Genomic DNA, 19929 nt, shown 5'->3' with positions numbered 1-19929 from the left:
ACACTCAACGGTCACTTTACACAATGGAAAGGTCACTTAAAAAAAGAACGGGAGTGGTTCTTGTATAGTAATAGATGGATATAGCAAGATAGCATAAGGATATATAGTATAACTGTATATTGTATAGTATAGTGGTGTACATAAGACCCAGTGCCTCATCCAGCTTAACACTGTATTGCACTATCGCAGGACCTTAGCATGTCTTTTACCATGCATTTTTAAAAACTTTTATGTACATTATACCTGTTGTCTTATTACTTGTATTATTGCACAATGGCTGCGGGCATGACCACCCACATTTCACTATGCCGTGACAAATAAAACTTTTGACTTGACTTGTGTTTTACTATTTCTTATTGTAAGATAAACTTCATTTTGTATACACTATACTCGTTTCAACATCATCCTTACCAGAAAGTATTATTATATATCCACTGTTTATAAAAGAAAGAAAAACCCAGATTATTTATTGTTTTATTCACAATGACATTCACACTTTTTACAAAAACAGCATTAGAAAAAAGTAAAAGCTTAATAAGAAATAGTTGTGCATCTGTACCAGTGGAAACGTTATCCGACAGACCTGTGTTGGGAAAGAGTAAAAATACACTTCCTCAGTTAAACCACCATGATGCAAATGTTTGTACGATTCTCACAAGATGTTTTCTCACAAGATTCTGCTCATGCTCAGGATGGTCCGTGTTGTGAATGATCAGACCAGAGCGGTCCTGCCTGAAGAGTAGAGGCTAAATATCTCCTTTGGCTGAGCGATAGATGTTTGGTTTTCTCCACGCAGGTTAGAATCCAGGTGTGTTCTTAGAAGTCTCAAGACTTCTAAGTGTGTGCACTTAAAAGTCCATGGAGCTGTGAGCCAGGTAGTCCTTGCGTCCAATGTTGATGGTCTGTTTGGTCTGCATGGCCTCCCGCTTGGGACAGTCTGTGATACGATGGCCCAGACCACCACAGAATGTACAGCCTCTCTCTCCTGTGGAAACCGCAAACAAGTCGGTTAAGACAGGAATCAAAGGGTTCTCATCAAAATAAGTGGTTCACAATAGCACCAATACAACACGTGTGGGATCGGGGCTGCAACACTAAAACAGGGTTTGGTAAAGAAGTATTTCCACTATACAGTATTACAACCAAAAAAAGAGTGTGTAACATGTCAGAAATCAAAGCAATGTACTTTATTATTATTATTTTCTTTTTGCTACACAAAGACATTAGATCTCTATTGGTGAAAATTGGATTTTAAGTTTTTGTTCAATTACCCAGAAGTAATGATGTTAGGTATAACGAATTATAAAAAAAAAAGGATGTATAGAATCATACAAACATAATCCCTCTCAAGCATCACTTCAGACTACAGTGTGTTTATCTTTATTTCTGGACGTTACTGTGTCCTGTATCCCTCACTACCTGCCATCTCCCCACGTGGAAAGCACCCGATTGGATAAACCCGCTGCTAGTGGGTGGTTCTCTGCTCCCATTTCAAAAAGAAAATGGCGGCTGCGTTGCTTGTCAACTTTCTTGTTCTCGTGTTAAGTTGAACCTAAAAATAATATGTTTCCGACAACATTTCTAGCTGTATGATTGGTATGATGTTGCTAGATCTCGAGTCATATTTGATCCGCAATGCCTATCTCTTAACATGTGGGCCCTCTTGAGGACGATTTTCCTCACAGGCACTTTGGCGACCTCTAGTGGCTCGGGTGTGCATACTTTTTAATACTATATATATATATATATATATATATATATATATATATATATAGCGAATGAAAGCCCTATTTGTTGCCTGTCGATAGCCAAACAAACAAAATCTGTTCAGCGGTTCTCGAGTTACATGCCGATATGTGAGGCGCGCGCCGAAGTACACGGTATTGCGCAAATACCACTCCCGACTCTCGAGCCTCTATCTCCGTAAATCATTTGGCGATCTAGAAAATTATTGGACAGGGTTGTAGCCAATCAGTGTGGCTCTCCAATGATACCCAACGGGGGGATGTACGAACCAAGGATCTAGGTGAAAAGTCATGAGCAAAAACAGGAAGAGAAAAAACGCCTATGTCCGAAGTCTATGAGGAAAAGGAAACCAGGAACGCTACACAGTTTACCAAAATCACTCATTTCTGAACTAATTTTGTATGAAATTTGGACATGTACTACACAAGACTTCAGGCTATGGACCCAGGGTGTCTTTTCAGCCATACACATTTTTGGGGAAATACTACTTCTGGACTACTAACTACTACAGAAAAACGTGAGTAACAAGTTTTTCTACAACTCAAGTTCAGACCTATGTTACTCTATTTCATTACCACTAAAAGTGAGTTTTCTTTATTGTATCAGAAACTTCAGAATCTCATCTTTCAAAAGAGACCAGGCTCATGCTATAAGTATAAAGTATAGTATTTTGGTTTGCAAAAAAAGTATGCAGTCCTCAAAAACTAAAATGGACAATTTTGGGGGCGCCTGTTAAGAGGTTAAAAGTCTGATCAGTCAAACGTCATTGACGTTTCAGCCTATATAAACACACGTTGTTTTGGTGCTCTAGTGACACCTAGAGGCTGAAACTACTTAGTATGCCTTAAGTTGATGATGCTCAGGAAAAGTAATAGATCAGAATACTTTAATAACTGTGCATCCCTTTGCTTAGGAATTGTCCAACTGAAGGAATAGAAGAAACTAAAACGAAAAGGAACAGAGTCCACTGAGAGTAAAGTGAAAGTCTGCCAACACAAGGACAGAGATGGAGAGAGGGGGGAGTTGGGAGAGGAATCTTCACCTTCGACGTCCATCATGGTCTCGTCTCCATTCTGGAGGACCTGGAGGACAGGTGGAACCTTCTGCTTGGCCTCGATCAGCAGGGCCTTCAGATCCATCAGAACCAACTCATCTGCGGCGGAAGACAGAAGACATCTGGGTTTAACATAATTGTTCCATTACTGCCATGTAAATCCACTGTCGCATGCAATACATTGTGAGAAATCACCGATCACTAGTATGCGAGTGGGATTTCTTGTCTCTATGTGGTTTATTTGTTTTCATTCTCGTTCCTCACCGCAGCCTTTGTTGATGAAGGTTGTGGCAATACCAGTCTTCCCCGATCGTCCGGTTCTTCCAATTCTGTGGACTAAGAGACAAAAGGGAGACATTTTCTAAGAGAGAAAATGGTTGCCTATGCTTAGAATCAAGTAATTCAGAGGGTTAAAGGAGCTGTAAGTGGTATTTTCTTGTTAAAATAATAGCAACCAAGCCATTACTGACAGTGTTTCCCCTAGGATTCTTTTCAGGGGGGGTGGTAGGCTCCCAAAACTACTAGTGTTTTCACGGGGCGCGCGTGTCACGGATACGTGGTGTCAAGGTGTAAATGAACAATATTTATTTACAACACATAAATTAACTTATTTACAATTATACATACAGTAGTGACAACACACATATGAACTATTTACAATACAGGGAGGCACATACTACACTCATAACTATTTACAACCAGTGTCAGAGCAAGCGCACTCAAATTGTTCGGAGATTCAATGATGAGGGCTCAGAGTGCACACTGGACGCTCTGACCAAAAAGTCAGTTTATCAGAGCAGAGCAGATTTTCAGATTGAATTTATTAACTCACCTCAACTAGGGCCCTATGAAATCCGTTTTTATCTTTTCCTGTTTTCGGATTTCTCTGATTTTATATTTTTTTCTTTGGATTGAACCAAAAAAAACTATACAAAATTATGTTATTATTATTATTATTTTTTAAATCTTTTTCCCCCTCTTTTTTCCTCCGTTTTTCTCCCATCCCAATGTTAGTCGTTATGCCAATTCCCAATCCCCTTCCTGGTCGCTGCGCACCTACCCCCTACAGTCGGTCTGGGAGAGTGGAGGCTATCACGTGCTTCCTCCGACACATGTGTAGCCAATCAACCGCTTCTTTTCACCTGGCAGCGCGGACTCTCACTGAGAGGGTGTAACGTGTGGAAGGATCACACTACCCCCCTTTCCTCGCTGAGCAGGCGCCCCGACCGAACTGTCGGAGTCGCTGTTTACAACGACCAGGACCCACCCACCGGCTTTCCCACCCTAACACTGCCAATTGTGTTAGTACGACAGCCGGCCAAGCCGGAAGCAACGGCGAGAGCTGGGCTCGATACCAGTATCTCCTGCATTGGTGGCGAGCGCCTTGCCCACTGCGCCACCCGGCCGCCCACAAAATGATGTTTTTAACTAACTTTAATAACAGTACATCTGCAAACAGTGCCAGTGTAGTTCAATGTTCAGTGCCAGTTAGGTTATGTGGTTTATTTTTTCCAATTCAGTTCAATGCAGTTCAACTGCCAGTGCAGTGCAATAACTAAATAATAATTAAATAGTTAAATAATAAATAACAGAAAAAAAACTGTAAAATGTCATTTATTTTTTAAGTTTAATATCAACATTATCTGGCCATCCTCAGTAAATACTATCAAACTTGCCAAAGACCAGAGTTGGGACAGGCACACACACAGAAAGGGAGAATGGCTTATATGAACTATCCAGTTCAAATATCAACTTATATCAACTATCAAGTTCGTTTTTATAGTGTAACATTTGGCTACTTGAGAGGGAGGGGGGGGAGAGAGAGAGAGAGAGAGAGAGAGAGAGAGAGAGAGAGAAAGAGAGAGAGAGACTAGTTACGAGCGACGCTAGTCAGTCTCGGAGTAGTCTCTGAATGGATTTGGTAGCTCTTTTCTGCGTCTCCGTAGACCGTGCCGCACCACCGTTTTAAAGTCTTAAGTGAAGATAAATTTATATGAAAAACGATGCATGTATAATTTAGCTAGCTCACCAACGTTACTGTGATTAAAGCAAACTTTTTTTTTTATTTTTTTTTTTATAAATAATAAAAAAAAAAATGTATATAGTTTTTTCTGGAGGGGCGCCCCGCCAAGGCAATGGCAGGGGAAACACTGACTGATATAGATTGTCTGGTCAGTAACATGGGTCCCCAGTCCCTCTGCATAAACACAAAATACATGTTCTGGTATCCCGTTATTTTTGATCCAACCAGGAGAGAGAACTCCACACTGGGAAAATGATCAGAAATAAAATATTTAAACTAGTTTTAAGCAAATGTAAATACAACATCAATTTCCACTGTTACACGGACGACACCCAGCTCTATGTTTCCTCCAAACCCACTTCCACCCTCCATTCCCACCCGGTCCCTCAGGTCTGCCTCCCTTATCAACCCGACCGTCCCCCCAGCCTGTCTGTCCACCAGGGGGTCAAGAGCCTTCAGCTGCTCTGCCCCCCCATCTCTGGAACTCCCTCCTCCCCGACATCAGGAACATTGACTCCATCATCCCATTTAAAACCCACCTCAAAACCCACCTGTTTTGGCAGGCGTATGTCTGATTTTATTTTTAAACTTGATTGTGATTGTTAATTAACTGTTTTTAATTGTTGTACGGCGACCTTGCATTATTATTATTATTATTATTATTATTATTATTATTATTATTATTATTATTATTATTATTATTATTATTATTATTATTATTATTAAATGTGTCCTTGAAACAAGTAAAATAATACCAGTGGAGTAAGCAAATCTGGTTTGGCAAGATTTCTTGAAATAAGTTTAAATATCTGGGGTTCTCTCTCCTGATTGGATAAAGTGGGAAGGGATAGCAGAACATTTATTTTCTGTTTACTGCAGAGCAGGAGGGACTGGGAGAGCCATGTTACTGACCAAACACTCATATCAATGATGGCTGTTGGAATGTAGAGCTATTAAACACATATTTTAACAAAAGGAAATACCACTTACAGCATCTTTAAGGCCCCCTGCCCTGTAAATTCTGCAGCGCACCATGAAAATAACTCCTATGGACACAGAGTCGACCATGTCGATAGTCACTGGGTACTATTCAATTTATAATAATAAAAAAAATACATTAACATATGATTTTGTTTTTAGAGAACGTGACATAATCAAACAAGCAAGCTAGTTGGCTGCTGTCATTGCTAACAGCCAACGCTTGCTGACAGAGCTAGTGTATTTCGGGAACAAAGGCCATCATTCTGAACATTACATCACTGATGCTTATGGACATGAAACAACAACATATCCAGTCTCTCTTTCTTCATCTTTAATTTCTGTTCTCTTGTCTGTCCTGGCCAACTGTTATGCTACCTGCCTAGCGAGCTGTACCCAGCATGCCGTTACGAATATTAGAAAACCGATGCCCAACCCTAGTGATCCCTAGGAACTACGGACAAAACCAAGAGAAAGGGGGGCAAGGAGTCTGTAAGAAAAGGACCCCCCCCCCCCCCCCCCGCTCGATACTGTTTACAAAGTGCAGCGTCCCCAGATGTTTGAAGTCTATTGAGTATTGAAGAATCTGACATTACGAGTTCACAGACTCGACTCTCACCATAGTTCTCGATCTCCTCCGGCATGTCGTAATTGACCACGTGCTGTATGGCCGGGAAATCCAGACCCTTGGAGGCAACGTCCGTGGCAACTAGGACATCTTTCTTTCCTTCTTTGAACGCTTCAATGGCTTTAGTTCTTTCCTCCTGGTCTGAAAACAAGAAATATTACAGCATTAATAAAAATATATAGATGAGGCATACTCGAGGTTAACATACCAGTACGGTGCATAGGACTTTTCTCTGCCTTTCAGATTCAGAAGAACTATTAGGAGGGACTTGGGGCGAGTCAAATTAATGCACACAAATGAATGCAATAGAGCACATGCAGTGTTTCCATTCCAATTTAAAATGTGAAGTACGCAGAGGGAGAACTTCAAATGCTTCGCAACAAAAGACAAAAGGAGGAGCAACTCTCCAGACGATAACGACACAGAACATCGGAAAGATCAGAAAATGTTGAACAGAAGGGTGACCATCGTCTCCAGTGATGACCGCTGTCAATGGTTGATTAGGCCTGTGCTTTGTAAAAACCAGGTATGCACCTTCCTTTGCATATTCATTCCATACTCAGAGTTGCCTAAACCAGTCCTCATTATCCCAAGCATCATTTACAACCTTTGCAGCTTCATCACTACCGATACAATCTTTCAGTTGTGCTGATATGAATGAGTGATACCATTAATAATCGTTTGGGGATTGCTTGAGGTATGAAGCATGGGGCTGCTGAAGGGGAGCGGCGAGCGCACATCAGAAGAGGATCCGACTACATAAAAACTCTGTTTTAACTTTGAATCTGCGACAGCCCTAATATAGCCTATATATGGCCTTCTCAAAAACATCAGGCATCGTGGACAAAGCCAGTTTAGTGTGGGAGATAAAACTCCCCCCCCCCCCTCCCCCCCTCTCTCTTTGATGAAATCTCTCTCCCCCTCTCTTTGATCTCTCCCTCAACCATGTTTGGAGATCCGGTGGGGGGGGGGGGGGGGGTCTCTCTTTCGGTGGTGTCCGAGCTAAACGCCTCGGTGAGAGTCATCCAGCCCAACTCTGACTATTTTGTATTGATACTTTGATTGAGTTAATAAATCTTATTAACCAGGTCTCTTTTGACCGAGTAAGTTATTAGCTTCGGCTATTTCAACCACAGTAGGCAATTTGAGAACCTACTGGAGATGAGAAAAAGGAGGACGGGGAGAGCAGCTGTTTTCACCTCTGCTGTGTTCATAGCATAGAATTATAGAAGAGTATACCATGGTCTGGGTGAATAATCTTCTCTGATTGGCTGGCAGGTGTGTGTGTTAAAACCGCTTAATGCACACATAGTCCGGCTCAAGTTTAACAAGAGAGTCGGGCGACGTCGTGTTGTTCTTCACTCTCTTTGTTTGCAAACTCAGCTGATGTCTTTTCACTAAAACCTCCGAGAAGGGTCTGAAACACACCCGTCTTACCACACCCATCCCGAGGGTCCAAACGTTGAGCTTGGGTTTAAGTGATAAAGGACCTGGACCCTACTGCAAGGTAAAAGCCACACATCGCATGAAACCTTCCTCGTACCTTTCCCTCCATGGATCGCCACAGCCTCCACTCCTTTCAGCAGAAGATACTCGTGAATGGCGTCCACGTCCGCCTTCTTCTCGGCAAACATCAACACCTGCCGTTACGAGAGGAAAACTCTCATTATTATCTATTATCATCTTCCCTCCCCCATGCTGCTATGACACCCAGGGGACTCATAAAGCAAAGTGATTTGGAATAGAGCGTTCTAGTAATGCCTCATTTAGGTGGAGGTCATGTCATGTGGTGGTAATACTGACCGGAGGTGGTGTTTTCTGGAGGCACTCCAGCAGGTACACCATCTTCGCCTCCTCCTTGACGTATTCCACTTCCTGCGTAAACACACACGCACAGGTTTTTAAAGTGCGATTCACACAGATTTCACATCAATGGGCTTGTGAATGTCACATGTAAGTCCCTGACTATCGGAGGTGGGATTCCCACTCTCCAGGACATTCACACCAGGTGTTGCAGAGAATAGAATAGTCAAAGACTCTAGCCTCCCAAACAACTGTGGTCAGGCAAGCGCTACCAGAGTCTCATGGCCGGTACAGAGACTCAAAAGGAGCTTCTATCCCCAGGCCATCAGGATGCTCAATGTGGACTCTATGTTACACTAACTCATCCATTCTACATTCATTGCACACACATCCACAACATGCACACACAATTTAAAACACTCACCTTTAACATTCACTTTAAACACTTTTTAACACACCACCATATTTTATATATCTATTACTAAACGATTTGCACTACCTCTACCTCATTTCTTGCATTTAGTACTTTAGTTTTGTATATTGTATATTTAGTATAGTGTTTGGTCTTTATTCTTTAACTTTTTACTTACCTTTATTTATTTTGAATAAATGTAGGACTTATTATTATATACAGTTATATCCACATAAAACAAAAGGGAGGGAATCTGGCGGAGATAGCGTGAACCTCTGCGTGCATCACGCTCTCCCAGTGAAACTCCTAGCTGTTAGGTAAGAAGCAGCTGGCGACTCCACACGTATCGGAGGAGACCTTTTGAAGAATTTAGATTTCTTGCTAGACCGCGCTGCTGAGAGCCGTCTGACGAAGAGGATGTTTATAAAACTCAAGAAAGAAATTGTCTTTGACTTGAATCTCGCTCTTCGCGAGATCCACTCTAAATCAATCTCTCTGGTCGGTTCACACGCCGGTCAGAGCACATCTTCTGCTGCAGAGTCAGTGGAAGTGCTGGGGCTGTAGTTACTCAAAATGCGACCACACAGCTCCCAGTAGCATCTTGGAGAGAGGAGGCACTAGCAAGCTGCAGAGACGCTGGTGTGTCGGCTGCTGACGATTCTGAGAAATCTATGCATTTAATTCAATGCAAGAATGAATGATGGTCTATTATTGACGACCAGAAGGGGGCATAAATCACATCCCCGCCGGTGATAAAAATGAATGACCAGAGGTGGAGATGTGAAAAGCAGAGGTAGGGAGAATCAACACCGTCCCCCATGGAAAATCACACCCTGCATACTGTATATCTTTATACATACTGTATATTTGTATGCATACTGTATATTTTTATACATTTGAATAAATAAATTAATTAAATAAAGTACAAGTTAATACAAAACAAATCCTTACAGCAGTATTTAAAAAAGGTAACAGAGAATAAGTAAATAATTGAATTAAATAACACAATGAAAACTGAATTACAAGATAACATAAAATAGTCATATTACATTGTAATTTGTACTGAAGAACTAAATACCTGTGTATACCATTCACTTTTACTCATAGTATATATTCAGATTCAAATTCTGTATTGCCTATATTTATTGTAACATATAATATAACCGATAGGGCATACAGACCCACATCTGCACTTTTGTTTACACCGTTTATTATTCTCATATTTTTATATTCAGATAAAATTGTATTGCCTATATTTATGTATTTCTACTATTACCCTCTACCTCCCTCCTCCCCTATGCTGCCCGAATTTGCCCAATGGGATCAATAAAAGGAATATCCTATTTTATCTTACCGTTATATCGTCAAAGCTAAGAACAAGACCAGTAGTCAGCAGTGGTGTTGGCAGCAAATTAATATGAGAAGTGATAAGGAATCGAGTTCCGGCCATAGTATATCAAGCAGGTTTAGCCAGTTAGCTAACATCAGCAAGCTGAATTAGTAGGAACAAAATGACAAAACTACCATCTTATCTATGATAAAGAAAGCAGCTAACATTAAATATGCCTGCTAACTGCCACACCCCTTTGACATCCAAACAGGAGAATGAATTGAACTCATTCTCATCATGCCTTGATAGTCAGCTCTCAGAGCTAGGTGGCCTGCTGGCTGGGCTACCTATCAGTTTCAGTGCGTGATGTCAATGAAATCATACCCCATGGATCCGTCATCAGCTCTATTTTCAATCTTTCAAAATGTTCTTATGTACCCCAGTTGCTATTGCATGTACTTATTTGTGTTTCATTACACGTAAGTTATATGTACATGCTTAACAACTGTTTCACCTGTTTTATAGAAACACGGAAATGTACTGATGAAAAACAATCCGTTTCGTACATGTTGACCGCAAGCAAGTCATTGATAAGCGACAGGTGTATTAGACCCATAGCCTTAATTTAAGATATAGTTTAAGTGTTCGCAAATGTGCTCGTCCTCCAATTGATTAGAGTGGTGGCACACAAGCGATAGATCGTCATTCATTGTTAGCACCTAATGTGTTAACGTGTGTTGTGGGGCCTTACGAATAAATTAGATTTGATGTGATCAGCTCTGATTGGCCTACTTTTGTAGGGACGGACAGAGACAGACATACAGACGGATGAACATTCATTATAGACGGCACCTTCAGGCTACCCCCTAAAAATTATTGTGATATGATATTTTGGCCATATTGCCCAGGCCTACCTGGATGACATCCAAGCTGGCAGCACCAGCCCTGCCCACGTTAATAGTGATGGGTTTGACCAGAGCACTCTTGGCAAAGTTCTGGATCTTCTTGGGCATGGTGGCACTGAAGAGCAGGGTTTGTCTCTGACCCTGAGGAAGAAATGATCTCATGTCACACATTGTCTGGCAATTACTATAGACCTCTCAATTGTTGTCCTGATTTTGACAGAAACATGTCTTAACAAATATATTAGGGCTGTCAAAGTTAATGCTTTAACTTGAGATTAATTAAAATGATTTAAAGCATTAAAATAAATGTATCTAGATTAATCTATGGAGTGAAAAATCTTCAACGTTCTGAACTTTCAGCAGTATATTTGCTTGTTCTTCTTTTGCATCGACTAATGCACCTTTTTGAAAATCATCTGACATGAAGATGGAACACATTTTTGTTGTTAATATGATTTATATTACTGGTAGTTCATACAAGACATTATCGTCCTCTAAGCCAATCTGCACTTTAACATAGGCCTGGGTTGTTTTTATTTCTGTTAGCGCTGCAGATATAAGAAAGAGGTCTAGCTGAGTCAATGTTGATGGTTTTGTTGAACATTTGTATTTCACAGGAGAGAAACTGTATTCAAAGAAAGCTATTAAAATAGTATTTGAATCTAAATATACTTTCTTTGTGTTGATTTTACATTAATTCCAGGATTTTACTCAAGTAAATATCTGTTACAAGCTTCGGTCTTAAAGGAAAACTCAAATTTTGGGAAATTAGCTTATTTGCCATCTACCCTGGAGTTAGACAAGAAGATACATACTTTTTTCTTATCTGTGCATGCAGTAGGAGTAGGAAGACGTTGGGAACTAGGCTAATGGAGGAACCTACTTCCAGTGACTGACGCTAAGCTAGGCTAACGGCGCACGTCTTCCTACTCCTACTGCATGCACAGAGAAGAAAAAGGTATGCATCTTCTTGTCTAACTCCAGGGTAGATGGCAAATAAGCTAATTTCCCAAAATGTTGGAGTTTTCCTTTAAGTAGAAAAATGCTATTTCTAATCTAGATGAATTACAGAAAATTGTGAGATTAATTAGTTAATATTTTTTTTATCTAATGACAGCACTAAAATATATATAAATCCCTGGTGAAAATGAGCAGCGTTTTCCTTTTTGCCAGTAAACATTGTCCTTCATACTGCATTTGGGGTGAGAGGTAAAGGGACGAGGATTATACTGTATGTTTTGCTAACTAGCCTATTTTTAAGAGCCACATTGTGAACACAAAATGACCGACTGTTGCAATGTCGTTACACCCCGACTACGAGAATTAACTGAAGCTGGTGACATCAGGGGTTCCTGTGCTGCAATGCTAAGCTAGCTCTTTTTATTTTATTTATACATTTTTTACTTCCGCTTTGAAATTCTAAATGTCCTGCTTATTCAGATAGAGAAATAAAAATGTGAAGACCTTGTTCAAGGTAAACACTTGTTGTGTTCACTAGGGCTGGGTTCAAAAAAAGTATTTTCCCTGACTCAAATGGATCTTCATTTGCATAAAAATTAACATGTCTACTGCTGTAGTGCGTTTGGTCCTGTTAAATAAAAAGTACATGTTTACAGGTCACATAAGAATGTCAGTTTTATTTTTTATTTTTTTTATTGATCTTTTCCCCCCTCCTTTTTTCCTCCGATTTTTCTCCCATCCCGATGTTAGTCGTTATGCCAATTGCCAATCCCCTTCCTGGTCGCTGCGCACTTACCCCCCACAGTCGGTCTGGGAGAGTGGAGGCTATCACGTGCTTCCTCCGACACACGTCTAGCCAATCAACCGCTTCTTTTCACCTGGCAGCGCGGACTCTCACTGAGAGGGTGTAACGTGTGGAAGGATCACACTACCCCCCTTAGATCCTATCCGCGCTGAGCAGGCGACCCCGACCGAACTGTAGGAGTCGCTGTTTACAACGACCCAGACCCACCCCGCCAGCTTTCCCACCCTCTAATACAGCCAATTGTATTAATGTGAACGGCCAGCCAAGCTGGTGACAACGCCGGAGCTGTGAGCTGGATTCGAACAGGCGAATCCAGCGTCTCCTGTGTTGGTGACGAACGCAATCTCCGCTACGCCACCTGACCGCACAGAATGTCACAGTTTTAACCAGTCGCACTGCTTCTCTCGGTGTCTGTGTCAGAGGCGGAGCTTAGGCATCTCCACACAGGCCACGCCCCTCACACACACAGATTCTGAAGTGAAGATCAGTTAACATACGTTACTCGATGGAGTTTGGAAGAATAAATGGACTTGGTTTCAATCCACAGCTCTGGTGTGGAAAGGTTTTGGGTTTAAGCCGAATGAGAGAGAAGAGCCCATTAACGTGAACAAGCCGGTACATCAACTGGATGACCATTTCATTCTCCTCCTTTGAGCCAAAGCAGTCAGGAGAGGCTCAGTGTTTTGAGTCATGCATCAGACTCAACAAGTCAGGAGGGGACGAGACAGGAGCTTAATCTTGGCGCTTGCTTGCTTGAATAGGCAATAGACTTCACAATGAATGAGCCGTTCTCTGATCTGCACTAAGGGAAATCTTTTTTTAGACTATGCAAAGTTATCAGTTGTCTATTCCAGTCAGGGAGGCATGGAATGTTATTAGAGGCTGTAGTTAGACATGCATGGCCTGCTCAACTAATAGAAAGATAAGCAATACCAGTGCAATATGTCAAAATATAATCTGCATCTTTGTTTTAGTGAACCATTCGATTTCGCCCCCACTCGCACGAATGCCACTATGTTAAATATGAACTGCACAAAAAGGTTGCATATGAGACCATTTTGCTTGCAACCTGGAGCCCTGAAATGCCAACGTTGGTTGCGGCAAAATAAAGTGAGATGTTATCATGTTATATTATAATGATCATATAAATAAATTATAATAAAATGTCACTAATAAAATGTTATCGCAATTGTTTATTGCAATTAATTCTAATTAATTCTTTAATAACACCATTCATGTCCCCACGCAGAGGGAAGCAAATGGCACTTGTTGAGAGGCCAGCAGTGTTAATTAAACAGTTCTCCTGGTGTTTTAAGCATCAACATCACAAACTTTGACCGGACCTTGAAATACGAGAAGATGGTCCTGATGTCCTCTTCAAAGCCCATGTCAATCATCCTGTCAGCTTCGTCCAGCGCCAGGTAGCGACAGATGTCCAGACTCACCATCTTCTTCTGCAGCAGGTCCATCAGCCGGCCGGGCGTGGCCACCATCATGTGGACGCCGCTGTAAGCAACAGTCAATAAATAATTGGCATCCCAAAGGATCATATTGCATGGGGGGTTCAGGTATGGACAAGGTAATAGTAGAAATACAGGCAATATAAATAACTCTGAATGTAAAATATGAGAAAATAAATAGTGTAAACAAAGGTGCAGATGAGGGTCTGTATAAGTGAATAAGTTATATTCTAAGGATCCTCTAAAAGGCTACGTTCACACTACAAGCCTTAGTGCTCAATTCTGATTTATTGCTCAGATCTGATGTTTTTTGTTTGGCTGTTCATAATATTATTATTATTTATTTTTGTATAAATGTGGCCAATATCAGATACCAGTGTGAACTGGTCACGCTCCTGAATTGACCCGCATGCGCAAATTAACAATAAATAAGATGGACATAAATAATTGTGACAAATGTCAATCTAGAGTGACGTAAAAGTTGCATTAAAGTCGCATGACGTAAGTATGCAGCTATAAAGAGAGAGAAAGAAAATAATTGAAAACTATTTTGATGCCTCAAAATGATGTTTTGGTTTGATAAGATGCTTACGATACAATCATTCTAAGGATTATGTGTGTAATAAATTAGTTTAGTACACTAATTGCAACAAATCTGAAACTGCATAGTGCACTTTTAAATTAGTATCTTTGTGAGGTTACTGTTTTATAATTTACATTACATTGAAAAGATACAAAGATATATTTTTTAAAGCTGGATTTTCTAATACAGAAGAGGTATTATTTAGAACATTACTTCATATTTTTCTTGTTATTTATTTTGTCCAGTAAGACTTGAAAATATATATTATTTTGTCATAGGTTGATTTAGTTATTTTCTTGAGATTTGTCAGATATATTACTTTAGGCATAATACAGCATGTTGAGTAACTTTGGTTATAGAGAGATATTATTTTGTTATATAAAATAATATAAACAATAATTTTATATCCATACAGAGGAGGCATACTTTAAATATATTATAATGATAAGGCATTTTTGAGTAAACTTTGAGTATCATTAAGTATCTTGAGGCTGAAGGCAGAGTGTCCTCTTTTAAAAAAAAATCACAATATGGTCACCCTTGAAGTCGCATTATAATTCACTAGGCTGATGACGAGTCAGCCTCCTAAAAAGACAAAAGTTAGTGACACGACTCACACCGCCGCCGCCAAAGTAAGGAGTTTGCTCTGTATCGTCAATCAATGGTCAAATAAATATTTGATTAAGGAATATAATATGCCTTTTTGTATTATTTCTGTGTATCAGCAAAATTTATATATTTTTATGTTAGACATTGAGGGAAATTAACACTTTGACTGCCATGAAACGTTTTTAGACGTCATTGCTGGCCATGCTCAAGTTGCCGGGGGACGCTGTACAGCGTCCTTATATCAATATTTCAAAAATCTGCGATCGGATTCATATGTCCCCTCCGCTAGCCTGAGATCCACCAGCAGGACCCACTGAGCTCTCTGGCGGTTCAGGAGCGCCATCTGGTGGCCGATCGGCGCAATCGCTTAAACAGGATGTGCCATAGAGGTTGTGCTAGACGTCCGTATTGCTTCCGGCCACTCGGTACATGTCCCGGGACTCTGGCTCGTCACGCTACATAGCGATCGATTGCCAATAACTCGATAAACATGATTTGGACGTATATACCATTATACAAGCTGGAGATGGACCGGGTAAATCGCCATCCCATAATGATAGAATTTCTACTCTACGATGATCGCCCAACGGCGCGCGGAGACTGGGGTGAGTTTGAGCGTGTAACGTTACCGTCTTCGATACTAACTGCTATTATCAACATTTGACCCACATTAGATGATTGGTATAACGCTGCCCACGGAATTATAAACGCCCCCTCGCCCATCCGGTCAACATCAGATGACGTGTAGTAACTTCTAGAAGTACGTCTAGTTGGAATTTTTTATATCGCGCTGATTGCCATCAAACTGTATTTCATCATCAATATAATGCATTTGGGGCTATATATCACGTTCTGGAGAAAGCTGCAGAAAGAGATGAAAACATACTTATACATTAGACCATACTTTACTATGAATATGTGAATGAAAAAGTTTAACGTTGCTACACAATGAACAATACATATAGGACTTTGAATGGGCCCTAATAATGGCAATGTAGCAATAGAATTTAAAAAGTTATAGCCCTGCAAAGAAGGGGACTTTCTCCATAGACAAATAGCGCTGGCAATCTATGGTATATCATGAATTTAACCTTAGGCAGCCAAAGTGTTAAGATTCTCAGATTTTTTACAAACCGCCGCTTATCAACTAACCGGTTAATCGGCAGGTGACGTATGTTGCTCAGTAGTTGCTGATGTCTGCTCAGGAGGTTTGAGTGTTTGCTCAGACCGAATTTTCTTTTGAGGGAACATTGCTTCTCTATCCGTCTCCTTATTTACAAAACTTAATCCGACTTGTAAATAGTCCGGCTGTATTATTTCCCACGCTGTGTGAAAAAGCTTCTCCAGTTTCGATGACAGAGACGGGCAGAGCTGGCACCAAATCCATTACGAAGAAGAGAGAACGGACATGGACCCGGTACTTTGTTGGCAGAGAAACATTAAATATCTTTGGAACAGTTTGTGTTAAATTGTATCTGAATCGGGAGATTATCTTCTCTCCGCCAAAAATGTATCTCTCCATCGCATCAGAGCATGTGAGCGGAGCAGAGCGGGTGGATTTTGAAGTGAGAGCGGAGTGGGCTTTAAAATGTAATATGTAGTACAATGCCAAAGCAATAGGTGGCGATGTAGTTCAAACATGAAGGCAATTTTCAACCAATCAGAAGGGTGAACGCGTCACTAGTCACTACACATCCTGCTAAGTCAAAACAGAATTCTGCCATCTTTAAATCACCTCGGGAACTATTTAGCATCATTTATTTTCAGCAAGAAACAAACAAAGTGCAATAAAAAAAAGGATACATTCACTGTGTTCTGCCTCATTTATTGATGAAACGAAACCAACATCAACACAATGTACCACCAAGAGCGGAGAGTTTAGTCTCACAAAAAGAGCGCTGGTGTTGTTAGCTTACATGCTAACGTGAATGGGATCTGCCAGTATAAACACTTAGCATTGCGGCTAGGCTAGCAAACATTAGCATAGTAAAGCTAGTAGAATGGTTGAAAACGTTATAACAGATTGCAGAATGGGTACAATACAATACGGCTCAATACAAACAATTGTTAAGGGGCCCAGGGGGTGCAGACTGTTGTAGTTTGGTCAAATCAAGCTAATTTACATCATGCTCCAAAAGAATAATTTTTTTCCTGCTGAGCGGGCTGGAGTGCCGGAGCGCTTGATGCGCAAATGAAGTTGAGCGGCTTGGGGGGGGGGCAACATGAGCGAATGAGAGCGGAACTAAGCCGTCGAGAGCGAAGAGCGGATTTCTCGGCCGCTCCGCGCCGCTCACATGCTCTGCGTCGCATACAGTGCGACTGCATAGAAGGCATAGAATATTGAATTTAGTTTTCTCTAATAAACACATCTGCATATCCGCTATATCTATTTCTAGATTTCCTATCGTTTCTCTATCTATTCCTAAATTAAAAGTAAGACTGTAAACAGTCTCTCACATAATCACATCATAATAACAAAACCACATTCCCTGCTCTCCTGCAGATCACCTGGAAGGTGTTGGGTGGGAGAGGGGTTAGGTGAAATCACAATGGCCCTTGGGTGAAGTAGATCAGAATGCATTGTTAAAATAAATGGATCAAAGCTTTGAAAGTCTCTGGCTCTTGTGGCATCATCATGGTTTATAAGACATAAATTAAAAAGTATCCGCCAGATTTGTACAAGTGATGGCTTATTTTGAAGGTATGAACCTGTACTTTCATATCGTGGAAAAACAAATTGGAAGATGGCTCAACAAGACTCTACAGTCTGTGCCTGGTCACATCAGCATTGACAATATCAGATTCCATGTGATTTGATCCGAGTCACATAATGAGCAAAAAGAAAATTTTGATTTAGGCCATTTTTGTCTGCAGTCTGAATGTAGCTAAAAAAAGGATCCAGAATGTGTTGAGTGAAAACCTGATATAACAAGTATGTTCATCGGTTATTTGGTCATTATTCACCAAAATATTAATAACAACCCTAACAATGAATTAAACCTACTCACAGTTTCACCACCTCCATCTGGTCTTTGACAGACATGCCTCCGATGCAGAGAGCAGCGCGCAGCTGTGGAGTGCCCTCCTCCTCCAGCAGCTTGCAGTAGTACTCTATGATGCTGTGGGTCTGCCTCGCCAACTCTCTCTGGAGGAGGGCAGGAGAATACAAATGTCAGCCCTGCCACCAATGACCCAAACATGGGATTTTGTTTTAAAACTCTCCCAAAATCCAAAAACCGGAGTGTAAAATTCAAACTTGTGCTATAATAAAGTATAAAGTCTGAAGCTGCTCCATAAAGATATGAATTGTGAAATATTTTATAGATGACAGAGCACTCGGGGGAATGTTCCGAGTTCATAGGTACATGTTCCGTTTCAGAACTGAGAACACTGCTATAAAATGAAGCCCATTTTGTATATTAAAAAGGAAAAAAAGACAAAAGGAGTCTCCCATTCATTGTCTGTGGAGCAGCTCCAGACTTTATACTTGATGACATCACAGGTTTGATTCTCATTTCTCTGGTTTCTGGCTTTGGGAGAGAGAGTAGCTCATGTTCACAAATATTGAGTGAACTGACTTATAGGTCATGGAAATAACATAACATATTAGAAGTTTGAATGGAATTCCCCTTTAAATCTCAAATTAAGTGGCAGAGCTCTTGGTAACAGGGTTTAGAGAACTTCTTTCCATCGGTCTACATAAGAACTCCTTTCTATCGGCCTACATAAGAACTCCTTTCCATCTGTCTATATAAGGACTTCTTTCCATCGGTCTACATAAGAACTTATGATGAATTGAAAATGGGGGACCCTGATGTAAACAAGACGAAAGTATTTCTCTGGTCTGCATCCCCTTAACAATTGTGTGTATTGAGCTGTACTGTATTGTACCCATTCTGCAATCTGTTAATAAAATGTTCAATCAATCAAAACTCCTTTCCATCGGAACTTCTTTCTATCTGTCTATATAAGGACTTCTTTCCATCGGTCTACATAAGGACTTCTTTTTATCTTTCTATATAAGGACTTCTTTCCATCGGTCTACATAAGGACTTCTTTCCATCGGTCTATATAAGGACTTCTTTCCATCGGTCTACATAAGAACATCTTTCTATCAGGGCGGCTACGTGGCGTAGTGGGCAAGGCGCTCGCCACGAAATCTGGAGACGCTGGGCTCGCCTGTTCGAGCCCAGCACTCCACATTTGCTTTCAGTTTAGCTGGTCGTCCACAGTAATACACATTGGCCGTATTACGGGGAGGGAAACTGAAGGGTGGGGATCGGGCGTTGTGGACAGCGACTCCTACAGGTCAGTTGGTGCGCCTGCGCAGTAGAATCAGGAAGTGTCGGGGGCAGCGTGAGCCTCCCACGCGTTACTCCTCGCCACTGAGAGATCGAGCTGCGCAGGTGAAAAGATGCGACTGCTGTTACCTCAAGTACCGGAGGGGACTTGTGCTATGTATGACTTAGTCCACATTGCAGCCGGCTTGTGGGAGGCAAGAAACAGCGTTCGTGACAGGGGAGGGTTGAATTGGATGATACGAAATTGGGATGGGAGAAAATATAGAAAAGTGGGAGAAAAAGTGGATAAAAAAAAAGAACATCTTTCTATCTGTCTATATAAGGACTTCTTT

At 40.9% G+C, this 19929-nt stretch overlaps 1 protein-coding gene across 1 annotated transcript in view; it reads right to left on the bottom strand.

Moving 5' to 3' along the window:
* Nucleotides 1-460: 460 nt before the first annotated feature.
* ddx41 (DEAD (Asp-Glu-Ala-Asp) box polypeptide 41) overlaps nucleotides 461-19929 on the bottom strand; it is a 35593-nt gene continuing 16124 nt past the window's right edge. Inside the window, exons 9-17 of the mRNA XM_084332334.1 lie at nucleotides 18305-18441; nucleotides 13988-14150; nucleotides 10889-11020; nucleotides 8233-8304; nucleotides 7973-8069; nucleotides 6421-6570; nucleotides 3065-3136; nucleotides 2789-2899; nucleotides 461-985 (exon numbers count right to left, since the gene is read on the bottom strand). Of these exons, the coding sequence (XP_084188460.1) occupies nucleotides 849-985; nucleotides 2789-2899; nucleotides 3065-3136; nucleotides 6421-6570; nucleotides 7973-8069; nucleotides 8233-8304; nucleotides 10889-11020; nucleotides 13988-14150; nucleotides 18305-18441 (1071 nt within the window). The 3' untranslated portion in view covers nucleotides 461-848. The remainder of the gene's footprint in view (nucleotides 986-2788; nucleotides 2900-3064; nucleotides 3137-6420; nucleotides 6571-7972; nucleotides 8070-8232; nucleotides 8305-10888; nucleotides 11021-13987; nucleotides 14151-18304; nucleotides 18442-19929) is intronic.

This window comes from Notolepis coatsorum (assembly GCF_963971535.1).
Source record: "Notolepis coatsorum genome assembly, chromosome: 16".
In the NCBI taxonomy this organism is placed as follows: Eukaryota; Metazoa; Chordata; class Actinopteri; order Aulopiformes; family Paralepididae; genus Notolepis; species Notolepis coatsorum.
This window is presented reverse-complemented; position numbering and strand designations above follow the sequence as displayed.